A 21,748-nucleotide genomic window follows, 5' to 3' on the forward strand; every position below is an offset into this window, starting at 1 on the left:
AAAACGTTACATAGTCCGTCCAGGCATCCCGGCGGACGCAAAAAAATTGACGGATCCGCAAAAAAACGGATCCAACGGACGGCCATCCGTCAAGATCCGCCGGTAATGCAAGGGAATGGGGAACAAAACGGATCCACCAAAAAAAATGGCGGATCCGTTTTTTTGCAAAATCGGCGGATTTTGACTGATGGTCAAAAACCGAAGTGTGAAACAGGCCATATGGGGCACCAGCATACTCAGACCAAATTGGACAACTTTTGGGGTCCAAATTTTCCTGTTACCCTTGTGAAAATATAAAATAAGGGGCTAATAGCATTTTCGTGAAAAAAACGATTTTTTATTTTCACGGCTCTACATTATAAACTTTAGTGAAACACTTAGGGGTTCAAAGTGCTCACCACACATCTAGATAAGTTCCTTGGGGGGGTCTAGTTTCCAAAATGGTGTCACTTGTGGGGGGTTTCCACTGTTTAGGCATCAGGGGCTCTCCAAACGTGACATGGCGTCCAATCTCAATTTCAGCCAATTCTGCATTGAAAAACTCAAACGGTACTTCCCTTCCGAGCTCTGCCGTGCGCCCAGTGGTTTACCCCCACAAGTGGGGTATCGACATATTCAGGAGAAATTGCACAACAAATTTTGTGGTTCATTTTCTCTTTTTACAACTGTGAAAATAAAAAAATTGGTTCTGAATTAAAGTGTGTGTGAAAAAAAGTTACTGTAAATGTTCATTTTTTCATTCCACATTGCTTCAGTTCCTGTGAAGCATGTAAAGGGTTAATTAACTTCTTGAATGTGGTTTTGAGCACCTTGATGGGTGCGGTTTTTTAGAATGGTTCACTTTTGGGTATTTTCTGTAATTTACCACATTAACAATGTATAGAGTGTATTTCTGAATCATTTAACGCTAGCTTCATTGGAAAAAACTGTGCTTTTCTTTCAAAAATAAGGAAATTTCTAAATGACCCTAAACTTTTGAACTGTAGAGTATCTCTCTGATTTAAGGGCATAAAAATTAAAAGTTTGACAATTGCAAAATTTTTAATTTTCGCCAGATTTGTTTTTTTTTCATAAATTAAACGCAAATCATATCAAAGAAATTTTACCACTAAAAGGAACACTGTCACGAAAAAACAATCTCAGAATCAGCAGGATCCGTTAACATGTTCCAGAGTTATAACCTCATAAATTGCCATAAATTGACAGTGGTTAGAATTGTAAAAATTGGCATGGTCATTAAGTAGCAAACCTGTCACAGTATGCATCACTAACAAGTGGTTTTCAATCAAAGCGGCGCCGTAATCATCTCCAAAAATCACTTTGTATACTTATATAGTACCTTCTCTTCTCTTTCAGTCATTGGGGTGGAGCTTCATTTTTTTGCCACAGGTTTGTCATATTGTCGACCTCCATGCACTCTGATTGGTGTTCCAGGGAGCACCGACATTACAGGAATGTCGGTGTTACGGGGAGCACCGATATTACAGGAATGTACTCTAAAATCTTGCGTCGAGCGTGGTTACAGAGCTTATGGCTTGCAGCAGACTCCAGCGGATGCGCACAGTCGATGAAGTTTGGTATGAGATACACCCAGATACAGTGTGCATGCGCGGGGAGTTGCTCGATACTGCCCAAGTGCAAAATTTAAGAGCAGATTCCTGTGACGTTGGCGCACCCTAATCAGAGTGCGTGGGCTTCTCAAACCGGCAAATGAATTTAAATGAAGCGCCACTCCTATGACTGAAAGAGAATGTACTATTATATATGTACAAAACAGGATTCCAGATCTTTCCGTCTTATTGAAGTCTTATCTCGGTCGTAAATGTGCTTCACATTACTGATGCAGGGCTTCACATGTGTTAGGGCGGTTTCACATTGGCGTTTCAGGGTGCAGCGACGGCCTGCGCACGGCCGCCGCTAAGCCCCACCCCTGTCGCGCCTCCTCCGGTAGCTCCGCCTACCGGCGCATTACGCTGCATGCGTCCTGCGTCCCCTATCACTGGGGACACAGGCCGTGCGCAGTATGCGTTTGGCGGCGCATGCGTCCTTTTGACGGTGCGCCGACCAGCACCAAACGCAACCTCTTGCGCGACAGGGGCAGGGCTTAGCGGCGGCCGTGCGCAGGCCGTCGCTGCACCCTGAAACGCCAATGTGAAACCGCCCTAACACATGTGAAGCCCTGCATCAGTAATGTGAAGCACATTTACGACCGAGATAAGACTTCAATAAAGCGGAAAGATCTGGAATCCTGTTTTCTGCTTATTAGAAATTAAGAAGGGTGGTTAGCATGAACTGTGTCTAATAGGTAAATCATATTTTCAGAAACGTGATGAAGTGGCGAACACAAAGCATGTTTTCCCGTCGCTGGGCAATGACCAGAATCCCTCCAACTGAATAATGGCCAGATAGGAAACATGGCATGGCTGTTGTCAGCCATCTATGAAAAGGTAAAATCACGATAAAAAATATTACGTACAGTAGATATCAAGCACCTGTGACCATCAGGAGCGAAGGTATTGTGAATGATGGGAATCTCAGTTCTCTGAAAACCAGCCTGACGCCCTTTTAGATGTGATCAAGGGGGAGGTGTGTGGGTGCACTGTAACTTAGGAGCTAAATAAATAAAATAAATAAAAAGCAGAACCTGAGTCTGGATCATTTGTCAGTATTTAGAGGCACAGTTCACTGTAGATGCCTCCCTCAATAAATCTGAAGCCATTGTGGTGACGTCAGGTCGTTAGTTTCTTTTGTTAATCCTCTTTATTTTTTGTAATTGTATATGCTGTATTGTTTTGTCCCCCTTGTAAAAAATCTTTTTTTTTTTTTTTTTTAATAAACACTGCCTATTGTTCGGTTCTGGATTAAATATAAAATTTAATAGTTCTGCTCCTTTTGTTCTGTAAACCACACTCCTGAAAGCCATAAACTACCAGAAATCAGGTGTCCAGTGGGCATGTATAAATGACTGGTGGTGGGAGTGAGTAGTTCTTGGGTTATCATGGAGTTAGGAGTGAATGTACTGGGATATACAGTATATATTCAATGCGTTGGAATCTGAGCTGCTTATACCATACGCTCACTGTCTATCTTTCATTTGTAACAGATCAGTTTACTGCTTGCTGGATGCGATTAAACTTTAAAATTACGGTAATATGAATTTTGATGAGCGCATTAGATTTATATGAAAAAAGGGTTGAAAGAAAATAAACCAAATACAGATGGCTTATCACAGACTTGTTCATCTGTGTCCATTTTTTCTATTTCTATGTTTTGTCATAAAGCTAAAAAGTATCTGTCAAAAAATACAGATAACCCACCATGTAGCCAGATTTTCAGTGCACAGGTATTAAATTGCCTGTGTGCGTTTATCATGATAAAACAGCTTCTACTAAAGGAATTATACTAATAACACATTGGTCAATTAAGTTTGAGTTTTGCGCATAAGCTCGTACTGAATGGTCAAAATATGAGACGCATATTTTGACACAAATTATAAACTATCTTAAACACAATGACAGTTCAAAAATGTAGCTAAAATTATATATATTTCAAATTTATTTATTTTTGTGAGAACGGCTATTCCTATGCACCCTTGACTTCTTTGATAACGAGCCAATCAGTGACCAAATGGGTCATGAAGTCAACAATGCAGAGGAACTGCAAACAATAAGTTAACATTAGATTTTTACAAAATACCGCTGTCTTTCATGTTGTGTTTCCATTGAAAATTAACGCAATAATATTTAACGTCTAAGACAATCAGCTCGGTCGTATACACAGTAACACAAAACTATTAAAGCTAGAGCTACAACTCCCTCATGTTTTATTGACATGCAGAGCCAAGTATCAGAGGGTTGGATGTCTGAGCCTTTAACATTTAGAATTACATGTATGATGAACCCCAGCAGAGATTGAACATACAGAAAGGTCATTCGTTTTACATCGTCAAAAGACAATATCTGTGCAGCTCTAGATTTCGGATCCATTCACATGGCCTCTGACACACAAATGTGAGGTATCACGTCCCTGGCTGTTCGAAAGTCTTTAAAAATTAGATGATCGGTAACATCACTTACTACACGTCAAGAAGTAACATGGCTATATTACTTTAAAGATGAAAAGATTCCGGTAGCCTTAAATAACGTAACTGGTTTTAAGAACATCACATCTGTACTTACTGTGCAAAGAATAAGTAAACTTGCTGAAAACAGAAAATTAAGGGACCAGAATACCAAATTTGATATCAAGATAAAGTAAAAACGGTAGGCGTCTGCCACATCCAGAAGCAAATGGTCCCCTTTGAAAAAATAAAATAAAATAAAACCATGACAATATCAGGTATTGCCACCCATGGTCTGGCAGTGTCTTAACACCTACAAGGAGTCTATGTATTTGATGTTTAAAACTGGGTGGTCCATAAAATGTTCCAGTGTCCCTCATCATGGATCACGTCCATGCAAGATTGTGATGATATGCATTCAAGTTGCCTGAAGTAGCTCCCACTGCTGACTTGTAAGATCTGATTGGCAAGGGTTGATCAGAACCCTGGAGGAATGAGTATCCAAACACATTGCACTACTCAGGTGCTGTAAGAAGTGTCCTTTCAACTTCCATTTCTGGAAAAAAAATAGGAATAAAAGTCAACACCATGCACCAGTAATGCTGCCTTAGTTTGAAAGAATTTTTAACAATAAAGGGATCATAAATTTTACTTTACAATAGTGACACAATTTCCAAACTATGTTGAAAGACAAGAAAGATGATATAAACGGCAAACAAATTATTTATTTTGCAGAATACAATATTATCAGGGTCACAGTTTGTGGACTCACTGTAAAAACAACAAAATGGTGCCAAAAATGTCTCAAGTTAAGAAATTCAACCTGGCCAGACTGCGTGTCCTATTTCAGGTACACTATGCTATCAGGGTATACACTGTGTAGGGGTTTCTGCTCTCTTGTAGACGCTTGGATACGCACAGGCTTTTTATATCAAAACAGAATGTTTTTTTTGTCCTTCATAAACTTTATAGCTCCAAAATGAAAACAGCCTTTCTTCAGCACAAATGAATAATAAAAAAGGCCTTTCTCTGGGTAAGCAAAGTAAAACAAATGATCTTACCAACTTGGTGTTACAGGCACTTCTCAGTCTCTAGCATTGACTATCCACCATGAACTTTCTTTCTCCAACTCAACACACACTGCTGAACCCTGCTGCCTGTATTAGACCTGGGAGTATGGGAGCGACCTTTCCCACCCAGGCTCTTTTGGTCTCTCCTAAATCCTGAACCCAAAATCCAGTCAAAATAAAACCACCTCGTCCTTTAGGACCTTAATTCCTAATTTTATTATTATATTAATAAGTTTGCTTTACAGCAATGTATATGCAATAATAGTAGGTTTGTCAAGGCTTAATTTACAAATTTAAGATTGATGTGGATATTTTTCCAGTAAGCATTTACATTAATCATGTGAGCATGCTTACATTTTTGGATTGTTTAACAAAATCATTATGTTTATTACCCATCGCCTGGACGCATGAAATGCATGTCAAGGTTTTTCTCATGCACACATGCAGACCAGGATATCAAAAGGTAAGATATGAGATGACAGTTGGGGCTTTTAAAAATCTATGAAGAGGAAGAGAAGTGCTAGAGGCAAAGATATGCTACTACAAGTTCCATAGAAGTTTATGAACACCAACTGTCATTTCTTTCAGTAATGGTAAGATCTGCTTCTTTTGTTTTCTGCTGTGTAAACGTTGGCTGGGTCCTGTGGTCAGACAAAACTTGTACATCGTAATGATAGAAGTACTAGATTATGGCCCGATGCTATCGCATCGGGAGGATGCGATAGCATCACACCTCTTGCCATGTTAACCCTCAACACACACACTCCACTCACCTTTCACCATCTCCACTCACTCTTTCACTCCACATACGACCCCTTCTCTCACTCCGTCTCTCATACTCACGCCGTCATCGCCGCTGCTCCACGATCCCCGATATCTTCTTCCGCCGGCGCCATCCTGGATCCAGACGTTGTCCACGCCGGCGACATGTTCTTGCGGCGACGCCATCTTGAGTATCGTGAAATCCCGCGATAATCAAGATGGTGTCGCCGCAAGAACATGTCGCCGGCGTGGACGACGTCGGGATCCAAAATGGCGTCGGCGAAATCTCGCGAGTTTTCGCCGACGCCATTTTGGATCCCGACGTCGTCCTTGCCGGCGACATGTTCTTGCGGCGACGCCATCTTGAGTATTGCAGGATTTCGCTGATCCAAAATAGCGTCGCCGCAGGAACATGTCACCGGCGTGGATGCGGTCGGGATCCAAAATGGCGTTGGCGAAATCTCGCGAGATTTCGCCGACGCCATTTTGGATCCCGACCGCATCCACGCCGGCTACATGTTCTTGCGGCGACGCCATCTTGACTATCGCGGGATTTCGCCGATCCAAAATGGCGTCGCCGCAAGAACATGTCGCCGGCGTGGAGGACGTCTGGATCCAGGATGGCGCCGGCGGAAGAAGATGTCGGGGATCGTGGATCAGCGGCGATGATGGCGTGAGTATGAGAGACGGAGTGAGAGAAAGGGTCGTATGTGGAGTGAAAGAGTGAGTGGACGTGAGTGGAGATGGTGAAAGGTGAGAGGAGTGTGTGTGTTGAGGAGGAGTGGTGTGTTGAGGGTTAACATGGAAAGAGGTGTGCGGTGACGTCACCGGTTACAACTGGACGGAAGTTGTTACAACCGGAAGCTGCTTAGGGCATTTATTATTATAGATAGTCACCTGTCTGCTGTCTTTCTGGTTGCATGGTTCAAGCATGACCAAGGCACCTGTGGAAAATGAGGTGATGGACAAGCATTTATCTTGCTGTCGGATCAAAGTGTCACTGAGCGCCCACTCCTGGAATAAAAACAGATCAGAAATTAGATTGATTAAAAAATACAACTCTACTAGCATAACTGTGTATATGGCATCAACATCTATGGCATCTACAACCTTCCCTTGTTCAAAGTCACTCGAGTCTCATTTACTTCCCTTTCCAACATTTTGACTCCCTCCCCTCTTTGCCTGTAGAAGCCACATGACCATTAGAACCAATAAAGAAGTACAGATAAATTTGGAGAATCCAATCAATGTTGGAACAGGAAAATGGGTATTTATAAGATGATTTCATTTCTTTAAAGAACAAAATAAAGGACTGAACTTTTAATGCTTCGATCATTTTGCTCATTTACCTGCGTGGTCGGTGGAGCGCTTGCAGTTCCCTTACCTGCGTGGTCGGTGCAGCGCTTGCAGTTCCCTTACCTGCGTGGTCGGTGCAGCGCTTGCAGCTCCCTTACCTGCGTGGTCGGTGCAGCGCATGCAGTTCCCTTACCTGCGTGATCGGTGCAGCGCTTGCAGCTCCCTTACCTGCGTGGTCGGTGCAGCGCATGCAGTTCCCTTACCTGCGTGGTCGGTGCAGCGCTTGCAGTTCCCTTACCTGCGTGGTCGGTGCAGCGCTTGCAGCTCCCTTACCTGCGTGGTCGGTGCAGCGCATGCAGTTCCCTTACCTGCGTGATCGGTGCAGCGCTTGCAGCTCCCTTACCTGCGTGGTCGGTGCAGCGCATGCAGTTCCCTTACCTGCGTGGTCGGTGCAGCGCTTGCAGTTCCCTTACCTGTGTGGTCGGTGCAGTGCTTGCAGTTCCCTTGCAGCTTCCAACCCCGGCCAATGTATTTCCCGCTGTGTCTGGTCCTTGGGATTCCAAGCAATTTCCTCCCTGCTTTATAATCCCTGTGATCACTTCTTTCTCGGGAATTCTATTTTATAAATATATAAATATTACAATGTAATAAATATATAAAATTACATGTGATACAATTAACTTTTAAATATGATTGTCGCTGCGTACGAGGAAAGCTACACCTCTTAAAATTGAACATGTCCACTCCGATCTCTGCACAAAAATTACACCTTTTGCACAATTTTGCACAAAGATTTGTAAAAATGGTGGGTGCAGTTTGTGCCAAGAACTGGTGAAAATACATTGATAACTTCCCAACAATGTCCGTAAGAACCTGTATAACTTCAGCATAAAGTTGTATGGCTGCTGCGTGTTGCTGTGCAAGTATTATTGTACTCTATGGACAGGGATATTTCCCGTATAGGCGATGCTTTCTTATATACAAGTACATATAGAGTCTAATGCTGGAGTAATACACACCCTATAAAAATACGGTCTGTTTTTCATGGACCAGAATTGCACAAATGTTTCATGAACAGTGATCCGTATGTCATCCGATTGTCATGCGAAGATGCAATTTTCTCGCATCTAAGCATCCGTGTGACATCTGTATGGCATCCGTATGATGAGATTTTCTCGACGGCTTGCAAAATGGACATATAATGGAGCCAAATGATAGGTTAAAACACAAAAGAAAGAATAGATATAGACACATAGAATACATACATATATATATATATATATACATACACACATGTCATTGAGACACATATATATATAAATATATATATATATATATATATTTATATTTATATTTCATAGAGTTCTACATAGCCGCTAAATCAATTGCCAGTTTCTGTAAAATCAATACAAAACCCGACATGAAATGACACGTGGTTTACATACAATAAACCATTTCATTTAGTTTTTTATATGTCTTTGACTAATAATTAGATTAGTGTATGTGTGTAAAGTTTTGGACATGTAGGAGTAAAATTAACGGGTAAATTCGTTGAAAAAATTGCGTTGGCTCCCGCGGTAATTTCTCTGCCAGAGAGGGAAAGCCAATGAGTGAGAGCAGATATTAGTAGCCTAGAAAGGGACCATTGTTTTGCCCTCCCCCAGCTAAAAAAATCTGCCCCCCAGCCACCCCAGAAAAGATGCACCTTTTCTGGCACTTAGTCTCTCTATTCCCATTGCCTTTAGCGGTGGCTCATGGGATAATAATCATGGGTTAATGTCACCTTGCTATTGAAAGGAGATAAGCTGGGTTAATAATGGAGAGGTGTCAAAAAGACACCTCTCCATTATTAATCCTATAGTATGAAAGAGTTAGAAAAGACACACACACATTAATTAAAATTTTTTTTAATGAAATAATCACACAAAGTTTTTGCCCAAATTTATTATTCTGCTAATCCAACAGAATCCCTTGTTGTCCTTAAAAAAAACAACAATATCCATACCTCTCCGCCGTTCAGTCACATCCCACACTGCAATCTATCACAAGGGGTTAACTAGTTTACAACAGGGACCGGAGCTAATGCTACTGGCCCCGCTGTAAACCACTGCAGAATGAATGAATTCATCTCTGCGCTGGCGCCCCGGCTGACCGGGGATGAACTAATAAGCGTAGGAAAGTTTCTGAACTTTTTCCCATGCTGTCAGTTCACCTCAGGTTAGCCGGGAACTCCGCGCAGCCTCAGTGATGTCAGCGGTAATCACTGAGGCTGTGCAGAGTCCCCGGCTGACTTGAAGTGAACTCAGGAGCGTGGGAAAAAGTTCAGAAACTTTCCCACGCTTATTAGTTCATCCCCGGTCAGCTGGAGCGCCTGCGCAGTCATGATTTAATTCATTCTGCAGTGGTTTACAGCATTAGTACCGATCCCTGTTGTAAATAAGATAACCCCTTGTGATGGATTACAGCAGGGGACATGACAGAACAGCGGAGAGGTATGGATATTGTTGGTTTTGTATTTTTTGTTTTATTACAGAACAACAAGGGATTCTGTTGGATTAGCAGAATAATAAATTTGGTCAAAAATTCTGTGATTATTTCATTAAAAGAATTTTTTATTAATGTGTATGTATCTTTTCTAACCCTTTAACACTATAGGATTAATAATGCATAGGTGTCTTATTGACACCTCTATTATTAACTCGACTTAATGTCACCTTTCAATAGCAAGGTGACATTAACACATTATTATTAACCCATGAGCCACCGCTAAAGGCAATGGGAATAGAGAGGCTAAGTGCCAGTAAAGGCACATCTTATAGATGCTCCTTTTCTGGGGTGGCTGGGGGCAGATTTTTTAGCCGGGGGGGGCAAAAACAATGGTCCCTCTTTAGGCTATTAATATCTGCCCTCACTCACTGGCTTTCCCTGTCTGGCGAAGAAATTACTGTGAGAGCCCACGCAATTTTTTTTAACGAATTTACACGTTAATTTAACACCTACATGTCCAAAATTTTACACACTTAACCTAATCTAATTATTAGTCAAAGACATATAAAAGACTAAATGAAATGACATGGTTTACTATATGTATGTTTTGTATTGATTTTACAGAAGTCGGCAATTGATTTAGCGGCTATTATGCTATGTAGAACCCTATGAAATATATATATATATATATATATATATATATATATATACACACACACACACATACATACATACATACATACATACAGTACAGACTAAAAGTTTGGAGTATCTCCAACAAAGTGTTAATCCGCACAGCCGGGAAGCTCATTCATTGCACAAATAGTTATGTAAGCTGGTACTGCAAATATGCGTACTATGGGAAGTGCTCCAAAAACTGGGGTGCCACTCCAAAGCAATTAGTCACAACGGCTACACCAAAAAAGAAAACGGATGGCACTCACCGGTTAAAATCTTCTTTATTCCAATACACGTCGGCATAGGGAGGATGGGAGCGGGAGTGGAAATGACGACAGCCGTTTCGTGCTGCAGTAGTGCTTCTACTGGAGAGTAGAAGCGCTACTGCAGCGCGAAACGGCTGTCGTTATTTCCACTCCCGCTCCCATCCTCCCCATGCCGACGTTTTAAAGTATTGGAATAAAGAAGATTTTAACCAGTGAGTGCCATCCGTTTTCTTTTTTGGTGTAGACTAAAAGTTTGGACACACCTTCTCATTCAAAGAGTTTTCTTTATTTTCACAACTGTGAAAATTGTAGATTCACTCTGAAGGCATCAAAACTATGAATTAACACATGTGGAATTATATAATTAACAAAAAAATGTGAAACAACTGAAAATATGTCTTATATTCTAGGTTCTTCAAAGTAGCCACCTTTTGCTTTGATTACTGCTTTGCACACTCTTGACGAGCTTCAAGAGGTAGTCACTGGAAATGGTCTTCCAAAAGTCTTGAAGGAGTTCCCAGACTGTGGAGGCCAGGTCATCTGGCGGAGCACCCCATCACTCTCCTTCTTGGTCAAATAGCCCTTACACAGCCTGGAGGTGAATTTGGGGTCATTGTCCTGTTGAAAAATAAATGATGGTCCAATTTATCGCAAACCGGATGGAATAGCATGCCGCTGCAAGATGCTGCGGTAGCCATGCTGGTTCAGTATGCCTTCAATTTTGAATAAATCCCCAATAGTGTCACCAGCAAAGCACCTCCTCCTCCATGCTTCACGATGGGAACTAGGCATGTAGAGTCCTTCTGTTCACCTTTTTTGCGTCACACAAGGACACGGTGGTTGGAACCAAAGATCTCAAATTTGGACTCATCAGACCAAAGCACAGATTTCCACTGGTCTAATGTCCACTCCTTGTGTTCTTTAGCCCAAACAAGTCTCTTCTGCTTGTTGCCTGTCCTTAGCAGTGGTTTCCTAGCTATTTTACCATGAAGGCCTGCTGCACAAAGTCTCCTCTTAACAGTTGTTGTAGCGATGTGTCTGCTGCTAGAACTCTGTGTGGCATTGACCTGGTCTCTAATCTGAGCTGCTGTTAACCTGCGATTTCTGAGGCTGGTGACTCAGATTAACTTATCCTCTGCAGCAGAGGTGACTCTTGGTCTTCCTTTCCTGGGGCGGTCCTCATGCGAGCCAGTTTCTTTGTAGCGCTTGATGGTTTTTGCCACTGCACTTGGGGACACTTTCAAAATTTTCCCAATTTTTCGGACTGACTGACCTTCATTTCTTAAAGTAATGATGGCCACTCGTTTTTCTTTACTTAGAATTTGTATTATGGCAAGAAAAAAGCAGCTAACAGTCTATTCAGTAGGACTATCACCTGTGTATCCACCAGACTTCTGCACAACACAACTGATGGTCCCAACCCCATTTATAAGGCAAGAAATCCCACTTATTAAACCTGACAGGGCACACCTGTGAAGTGAAAACCATTTCCGGTGACTACCTCTTGAAGCTCATCAAGAGAATGCCAAGAGTGTGCAAAGCAGTAATCAAAGCAAAAGGTGGCTACTTTGAAGAACCTAGAATATAAGATATATTTTCAGTTGTTTCACACTTTTTTGTTAACTATATAATTCCACATGTGATAATTCATAGTTTTGATGCCTTCAGAGTGAAACTACAATTTTCATAGTCAGGAAAATAAAGAAAACTCTTTGAACGAGAAGGTGTGTCCAAACTTTTGGTCTGTACTGTGTGTATATATATATATATATATATATATATATATATAATCTCAATGACGTGTATATATCTATTCTTTCTATTCTTTGTTAAACATGTCAGTGTGAGTTTACTGTATCGCAAAATGAATTGCCGGCTGTTGTTAAAGGACACCGGTGCGTATTTCTCGCAAGTCACACTTGTGGTCCGTGTGTAATCCGTTTTTTACTTGCACCCATAGACTTGCATTGGCGAGTCTTTGCCGAGAATCGCTGACAATCGCAGTATGCTGAGATTTTCTCAGCCCATATAAAACGAGCAAGAAAAAAAAATCGGATGATGGGAGCTGCCCCATAGTTTAACATTGGGATGAGTGCAATGCGATCCTAGCACCACTCGCCTCCTCATTGATGGCGACTTGTGTCTCTGCATGCCGGCCAGGACATGTGCACAATTGGCAGCTATCTTTCATGTGTCCTTCTCCAATGAATAGGTCAGGTGCATGTCTCAGCTGATAGATGGGGATACAACATGGATCCTGATCACCTCCCAAAATAGAAGTGAACTTTACCGAAATTACTCCTTTAAATTAAACTCAATAGACCTGATATACGAAAAGTTTTACGCCAGTATTCTGGTGTAAAAAGCTTTGGATAGTGGTATCATTTTGGTGCAACTGGAGGCTGCAGTAAAATTATGCGACTTTTGGCATTCTCAAGCCATTTTCTATGAGATCTGACAAAGAGAGCAGAACTGGTTTGGGACAGAGGCATAGAGACCTCTGCACATCAGGAGTCTCTTCCGGAATCAGGAGCTTCTGACTTGACTGCAGCACACCTCGTCATCATGACCGGTGTGAACAACTCCAGTCTTGATGAATCAGGCCCTGTGCGTACTTAGGCATAAGAAACCATTCATCTTTTTTCTTCTACCTGACTCACAAAGAAAGCACCAAAAAAAAACAAGAAAGAAAAACGTGTGAAATTATGGGCATGAAAAATGTCTTCTGCACCTTTATGGCAGCCCATCTATAGCGGTGTCCAAAACAGAGCAGTACTACGGCTGTGTGTCTGATCCCCTCAACACGGGAGCCCCTGGTCTGGTAGTGACTTACTTCAGTTCTGGGTAGACGTTCTGGAGATACCACTGGAATGTTTTACAGCTCAACTTCTTTCTTAGCTCCAGTCTGTCAGACACGCTACAGAGAGGAGACAAATATTGATGGTTAAAATGCAAAATGTTTGATTTCTCTATTAATAACCGAGAAAATAAAAATACAGCAATGTGAACATTTCTGCCACTAGATCGGCAGTGATGGGTGAAATTGAATAGTGAGACTAAAATAAGCTTCATTAACTAAACCTCAAACATTTAATGTAAGTTCTCATGGGTTCCATTTACTGTGGACATTTTGTGCAGCAAGTCGAAATAAATCTGCAGGGAAATGCACATGAAATTGTACAGCTTCTGCTGTAGATATAAGGCTGAGTCCACACTGGGTTTGTGGACACAGTCTGGTGCATGCGCTCAATGTTGGCCATTTGCCAAAAAAAACACACTTTCAGGTTCTCTATGGTGAACTGTTGCCTATAGCGCAGCACTGCAGCCTTACAGCACTGGGGTCCAAATCCCACCAAGGACAACATCTGCAAGGAGTTTGTATGTTCTCCTCGTGTTTGTGTGGTTTTCCTCCGGTTTCCTCCCAAATTCCAAAGACATACTTAGACTGTGATGATGATGACGACTGTAAAGTGCTGTGGAATTAATGGCGCTATATATAAGCGAGTAAAATAAATATTGAGACATTACAGTATACATTGAGAAAAGCTTTCAGTCATTTACTCTGGCAACGATCACAGACACAGTGTGCAACAAGCCTATAGGCCCCGTCACAGTGAGATCACTAGTGAGATCGCTGATTTTGTGACGCAACAGCAATCTCGCCAGCGATCTCACTGTGACACACATCAGCGACCGGGCCCCCTGCCGGGTATCGCTGATAGTGCAGCAATGTCCTGGGCAATTTTTTGATTGTTGGTCTCCCGCTGGCCAGCACGCATCGTGTGGCAGCGGGAGACCAACGATCAGTGAGCTCCCAGCGCTGTAAGCAGACGCTGGGAGCTGGTATCCAGGGTAAATATTGGGTAAAGCCCCCGTTACACACTGCGATATCACTAGCAATATCGCTGTAAAGTCACCGATTTTGTGACGTTATAGCGATATTGCTAGCGATATCGCTGCATGTGATACTTACCTCCGACCGCTCCCCCGCTGGTTATCGCTGATCGCGTGAGAAGCTGCTGGACCATTCCTCGTCGGTCACTTCCTGCGGCGCTTCCTGTGGCGCCGACGAGCGACGCGTGGAGCCGGGCAAGAGGACGCAGGATCGCCGCGTCTGACAGGTAAGTAGTGACCCCCGACCCCAGCGATGTCGCTGGTGAGATCTGCCTGTGTGGCAGCTCACTAGCGACCATCTAGCGATGCACCAGCGATCCTGACCGCGTCATATCGCTAGTCGGGATCGCTGGTGCATCGCTAGGTGTAACGGTACCCTTACTAAGCGCGCGCATCGCTTAGTTACCCGCTGTGTACCCTGGATACCTGCGTGCTCGCGCTGGGAGCTGGTATCCAAGGTACACAGCGGGTAACTAAGCGAAGCGCTCGCTTAGTTACCCGATATTTACCTTGGATACCAGCGTCCTCGGGGGCCTGATCGCTGGTGAAATCTGCCTATTTGACAGCTCACCAGGGATCATTTAGCGAGGCACCAGCGATCCTGACAAGGTCGTATCGTTGTCAGGATCGCTGGTGCATCGCTTAGTGTGATGGGACCCTTACTATAGTGGAATAATCAATCCCCAGCAGCACTAACAATGGAGGACCCGGCAACCTCTATATCCTTGCCCGCCACCTCTATATCCTTGCCCCCATGCCATCAATAAAGGTTTTTTTTTAAGATATCTTCTGTACTGAATTTATTGGGTAAATCTGCAACAAATCCATGCTCAGTTCATAGCAGAAATTGACATGCTGCTAATAAAATCCACACTGCGAGTCAATTTTTAGGCAGGCTAAAATTGCAGCATCTGAATGATTTGTTAAAACCCTATTCACATTTCTGCAAGAAAAAACAATGGCATTATCATCACGGGATAAATGCTGGTTCATAGAACATACACTGATTTCTTTTGTGCATTGTTAGTGTAATGAAAACACAGAAGAAAAAATAACTGTGAACTGATGATAAACTGGCCTCCTGGTATAGGAAACTAAAATCACTGCTTATAGCTAGAAAAAGAAAAAGAAACATTGTTCACTGATTAACATCACAAGAATACATAAAGACAAAGCATAGAAAATGGATTAATGTTGAGCTGTACAGTTCATATGATTGGTATGATGGAGCCTCAGATGTGGCCTATGAGTCTATTGAAGGGTCATACATTACATTTCCTGTCTGCACTTCATGCCAACAAGAAAGGAAATGGCTTTCCCACATGCTCCCCAATAGACAGTGCAGTCTCTTGACCTTCAGAGCAACTCAAGACACATGCCCCAATATACAGTATCACACCACCTAACTTCAGGCTTCTACTGACAAATGATGACCTGAGCAGGAATACGCTTAGCTGTAAGACACTGCCACCTACTGGCCATATCAATTTATGTCCATTTTACGCACTAAAGCTTGTCGAGTTGAACAATTGCAGACTAGAAGCAATATGTGTATGCAGACTAGAAGATGTGGATGTTGCAGCTGCTGACATCAGATTTCCAACATAATGCGGTGAGAAGTGGATGGAAGTCATTTTTTTGACAATCAAACCAATATATAACAACTGCACTGGAGTGGTATCTTCCTCGGGCCATACAGAATAGTAATAATCTTTATTTTTATATAGCGCTAACATATTCCGCAGCGCTTTACCGTTTTGCACACATTATCATCACTGTCCCGATGGGGCTCACAATCTAAATTGCCCATCAGTATGTCTTTGGAATGTGGGAGGAAACCGGAGAACAACCACGCAAACACAGGGAGAACATACAAACTCCTTGCAGATGTTGTCCTTGGTGGGATTCGAACCCAGGACTCCAGCGCTGCAAGGCTGCAGTGCTATCCACTGAGCCACCGTGCTGCAGAGTACTGCAGTTTCAGGCGCCGGACATCTCTGACCTTTCCCGGCGCCTGCGTACTGCAGTACTCTGCTCTGCCCTTAACAGGGCAGAGCTGTACACCTGCGCCAGAGCCACGACGGGAAGCAGAGAAGAGGACGTCATCGCTAGAAGATGGGAGGCGCCAGACTGCAACACCCATCGGACCCGGACCGGACCGCCCCCCCGGTGAGTATAATCTAACTCGTTTTTCTTATCTTTCAGGTTACATGGGGGGCTTATCTACAGCATTACAGAATGCTAGAAGATAAGCCCCTAATGGTGGTGGCCGCATCTTATATGCGAAAAAATAGGTGACAGATTCCCTTTAAAAAGATGAGAGGCCTGTAATTGACATCATAGGTAGACCACAACTAGACCACCACAAAATGTAAAAACAAGACCAGAAAATCACCTTGTCTGATTTGGCAAGATTTATTTTGCAAATTATGGTGGAAAATAAGTATTTAATTATTAACAAAAGTTCATCTCAATATTTTGTTATATATTCTTTGTTGGCAATGGCAGAGGTCAAACGTTTTCTGTAAGTCTTCAGAATGTTGGCCCATTCCTCCATGCAGATCTCCTCTACAGCAGTGATATTTTGGGCCTGTCGCTGGGCAACAAAGACTTTCAACTCCCTCCAAAGGTTTTCTCTGGGGTTGAGATCTGGAGACTGGCTAGGCCAATCCAGGACCTTCATATGCTTCTTACAAAAGCCACTCCTTTGTTGCCCTGGCGGTGTGCTTGGGATCATTATCATGCTGAAAGACCCATCCAGGTTCCATCTTCAGTGCCCTTGCTGACGGAAGGAGGTTTGCACTCAAAATCTCATGATACATGCCCCCATTCATTTTTTCATGTACACTGATCAGTTGTTCTGGTCACTTTGCAGAGAAACAGCCCCAAAGCATGATGTTGCACCATGCTTCACAGTAGGTATGATGTTCTTTGGATGCAACTCAGAATTCTGTCTCCGCCAAACACGACAAGTTTTATTTCTACCAAACAGTTCTACTTTGGATTCATCAGACCATATGACATTCTCCCAATATTCTTCTGGATAATCCAAATGCTCTCTAACAAACTTCAGATGGGCCCATACATGTACTGGCTTAAGCAGGGGGTCACGTCTGGCACTGCAGGATCTGAGTCCCTGGCGGCGTAGTGTGTTACTGATGGTAGCCTTTGTTACTGTGGTCCCAGCTCTATGCAGGTCATTCACAAGGGTCCCCTATGTGGTTTTGGGATTTTTGCTCACCGTTCTTGTGATCATTTTGACGCCGCGGGATGATATCTTGCATGGAGCCCCAGATCGAGGGAGATTATCAGTGGTCTTGTAGGTCTTCTATTTTCTTATTATTGCTCCCACAGTTGATTTCATCACACCAAGCTGCTTGCCTATTGCAGATTCAGTCTTCCCAGCCTGGTGCAGGGCTACAGTTTTGTTTCTGGTGTCCTTTGGCAGCTCTTTGATCTTCACCATAGTGGAGTTTGGAGTGTGACTGTTTTAGGTTGTCAACAAGTGTCCACAAGTTCAAACAGGTGCCGTTACCACAGGTAATGAGTGGAGGACAAAGGAGACTCTTAAAGAAGAAGTTACAGGTCTGTGAGCCAGAAATCTTGCATGTCTTTAGGTGACCAAATACTTATTTTCCACCATAATTTGCAGAATAAATCTTGCCAAATCAGACAAGGTGATTTTCTGGATTTGCTTTCTCATTTTGACTCTCATAGTCATGGTCTACCTATGATGTCAATTACAGGCCTCTCACAATTGCACTTGCACAGTTGATGGCTGACTAAATACTTTTCCTCAACACGGTATATGTGTGTGTATATATATATATATATATATATATATATATATATATATATATATACAGTATATATATATATATATATATATATATATATATATACACACACACACACACACACACACACACATATACTAGGATGAGCCCACAATGGAACATATATACCAGGATGTGCCCAGGATGGAAGATGTATACATATATATATACTTAGAAGGAGCCCAAAATGGGGGACATTACTACATAATGAGGAGGTGCAACTTGTATGTCCTTATAGGATTTAAAACGCTACAAGGGCCTATGCATCTGACCAACATGACTGCCAGGTCCAATTCTTGCACCATAACTCATCATACTCTAGTTACACCATTGAGTGCCAGAAATGTCTAATGGTGGCTCATTGAAGGGAGAACTATGCAATCAGCAGTCTGAAATTGAACATGCCCAACAATCAATTGTCCTGGGGATCCATATGTTGGCTAATTTACATTTAAAGCAAAAGACATTTCTAGAATTTCTGAAATGAGAAAATATTGTATCTATGTGTGCAAAAAATCTACTCACCTTCCAAAGGCTTTTCCTATGGCAGAAGGTCTGGCCTGGTAATAATACTGTTTATATTCATCCATCCAAACCTCTGCTGTCCGTTTGGTGTTTCTGAAGGGGTAAGGAAATGCAATTTTAGGCATAAAACACATATAAAAACAGGTTATCCTGTACATGCAGAACTACTGGAAATACATAATTAGTCCCTTTTCTAGAAGGAAATGTGATGTCAGAAAAAAAACTATTGCGTAAATTGGTTTTAAATTAATGCATCTTTTTTATGGAATTACAATTTTTTCATGTGACTGTTTAGAGTAATAAATGCTGTAAAGTTCTATCTATTGTCCAATAGAATAAATTCTACAAACAGAAAATAAAAACAAATTATGTATTAAAAAAAAAAATGTTTCAAAGCTGGTTGTATTTGTTACATAATAATATAGGAGATACATGTCCATTTAACTCATTAGTGCAAAATTATGTACACACAAAATAGGCAAATCACTGGTCCCAGATGGCATACACCCCCGAGTACTGCAGGAACAAAGTATCGTGATAAACAGACCATTATTTCTAAAATTCAAGGATTCCATATTAAAAGGGTCTGTACCACAGGACAACAAATGTAGTGCAAATATTCAAAAAGGGAACAAAATCTGAACCTGGTAATCAATAACCAGTAAGATATTCTCTACAGGAGGCAACATTTTTTAGGGTTTTCTAAGAGATGCCATCTTGGATTATCTCACCAAAAATAACCTCACAACCCAGAACCAACATGAGTTTATGAGGGAAAAGTCTTGTCAAAGTAATCTGATAGGTGTCTATGAGAAGTTTAGTTCCAGACTGGTACAGGAAAACGCTATGGATGATGTCTACCTGGATTTTTTAAAGGGTGTTTATTAATGGAACATACTCGGATTGGGTCGCAGTTAACAGTGTAGTTAATATTGGTCAGTACTGGGCCCTCTTCTTTTTAACAGTTTTTAATGACCTTATAGAGGGCATACAGGTTATAATTGAAATTTTTGCAGGTTATACTAAACTCCGCAAGGTAATCAACACAGAGGAAGATAATTTAATATTACAGAGGGATTTATGTAAGCTTGAGGTATGGGCAAAGAAATGGCAATTTATGTTTAGTGTAGATAAATGTAAGGTTATGAGGTTGGGCAGAGGAAATAAAATGTATAATTAAGTACTAAAAATGGAAAAACACTTGGTAAAGTTGTCACTGAAAAAGACTTGCGTGTATAGGTGGACAACAAGCTCAACTTAGTGACCAGTGCCGGGCAGCTGCTGCCAAGGCAAATAAAATGATTGGATATATTAAAGAGGCATAGATGCTCATGACAAGGACATATGGTAGTTTTGTCTCTATACAAGTCACTAGTGTGACCACACTTAGAATACTGTGTACAATTTTGGGCTCTGGTGTATAAGGACATACAGTAGCTGAACTACAGTGGGTGCAGAGAGCAATGGGTAGACCACAAAACCAAAGAAAGGTTAACTAACTTGCGGTTATTCCCTTTGGAAAAACATAGGCTTAGAGGTGATCTTATTACAATGTACAAATATAAAAGGGTAACAATGTTTTGAGCAAAAAGGTAACAATGTTTTGAACTTTTGCCTTTCAGGCTCCATATCTCGCCATTCATTTATAGACAATCATCTTGGCTATCTTAAACATAACTTTGACTTGCAACAATTTAACATATGATTTGTTATGCATATTCTTGCCACGCCACTGCATTGTTACTGTTTTGCTCTTAAAAATCTAAATTTTAATTTTTATTATTTTGTTAGTATTTTGTAAATCCACCTTCTACACGTTTCCAAAGTTGGTGCATACTGATTGACTCACTTGGGTATGTATACGTTTTTTTTCTTAAACTCTACCCACAAGTTTTTGATTGGATTGAGGTCTGGGAACTATTTGGGCCAATCTAGCACCTCTACTTCATTGTCATTCAACCATTTCTTCGCCAATCTCAACGTATGCTTCCTGTCATTCTTTTGCTGGAACACTAGGTTGTCCTTTTCATACCCAGAATACTTGAGTGTATGAAGTAACTCGTCATGTAGGACAGCATTGAGACCACCATCGATCCTGTTCAAGTATCCAACACCTTTGGCCTTGAAACAACCCCATATCATCAGGCTTCCTCCACCAAACTTGACAGTTCCTTCATTTTCTTGATCCATTAGCACCTATTCAACATGTTTCTTCCAGACCCATTTGCACCTATCATTTCTACTGACAACTGTTCATAGTTTTTTGCAAACTTGAGCTGACGCTTCTCATGATAATATTGAAGTCGAGGATTCTTCACCTTTTTTCAGGCCACCATTCCAGACATGTACAACATGCTTGTATGGACGTTTGTGATCTCACTATTATGAAGCATACGAGCCGCCTCCACTGCCGTGTTTGTCGCACCAGAACTGATAGACCTTGTGATGAGCCAACTTGTTGACTCCGATATTTTGTCTGGATGTTCACCTCTTGGCTTCTAAATGGATGGATGGACTTCATTTTGTATTCTTCCAACTATCATGGCAGTCACATGATGCAGTTTGGCATTTTTTTGGGCTGAGAGACAGCCATCGATGAGCTGGATGATGCGGTTTCTCTTTTGTTGGGAAATCTTTTTCATGGTTGCTCCTCGATTTGAACCAGTGACCTTTCACTTGGGAATCAACCTAATAACACCCTGAGCTATTAGGGAATGTGAGAACAGGTTGTAATTTGTAGTATCCAGGAAGAAAAAGATTTTTCCACCATCAGGAGCAAAACAGTAACAATGCAGTGACATGACAAGAATCTGCAGAACTAATCATATGCTAAATAGCTGCAAGTAACATTTATGTATGAGATAGCCAAGATGA

General features: G+C 41.8%; 1 protein-coding gene and 1 long non-coding RNA gene across 2 annotated transcripts in view; one reads left to right on the top strand and one right to left on the bottom strand.

Annotated features, from left to right (window-relative positions):
• The window catches only part of LOC141055547 (uncharacterized), a 47,518-nt gene that overhangs the window by 23,522 nt on the left and 2,248 nt on the right, over positions 1-21,748 (top strand). Inside the window, exon 3 of the long non-coding RNA XR_012221489.1 lies at positions 2,323-2,447. This is a non-coding gene — a long non-coding RNA (uncharacterized lncRNA). The remainder of the gene's footprint in view (positions 1-2,322; positions 2,448-21,748) is intronic.
• Positions 3,533-21,748, bottom strand: part of GALNT16 (polypeptide N-acetylgalactosaminyltransferase 16) — a 221,034-nt gene continuing 202,818 nt past the window's right edge. The window contains exons 11-15 of the mRNA XM_073552166.1: positions 18,875-18,967; positions 13,453-13,536; positions 7,662-7,803; positions 6,790-6,906; positions 3,533-4,616 (exon numbers count right to left, since the gene is read on the bottom strand). Coding sequence (XP_073408267.1) covers positions 4,479-4,616; positions 6,790-6,906; positions 7,662-7,803; positions 13,453-13,536; positions 18,875-18,967 — 574 coding nt within the window. The 3' untranslated portion in view covers positions 3,533-4,478. The remainder of the gene's footprint in view (positions 4,617-6,789; positions 6,907-7,661; positions 7,804-13,452; positions 13,537-18,874; positions 18,968-21,748) is intronic.

The sequence above is a fragment of the Dendrobates tinctorius genome, unplaced genomic scaffold (genome assembly GCF_039654945.1).
Source record: "Dendrobates tinctorius isolate UK_male_01 unplaced genomic scaffold, ASM3965494v1 ptg000186l, whole genome shotgun sequence".
NCBI lineage: Eukaryota > Metazoa > Chordata > Amphibia > Anura > Dendrobatidae > Dendrobates > Dendrobates tinctorius.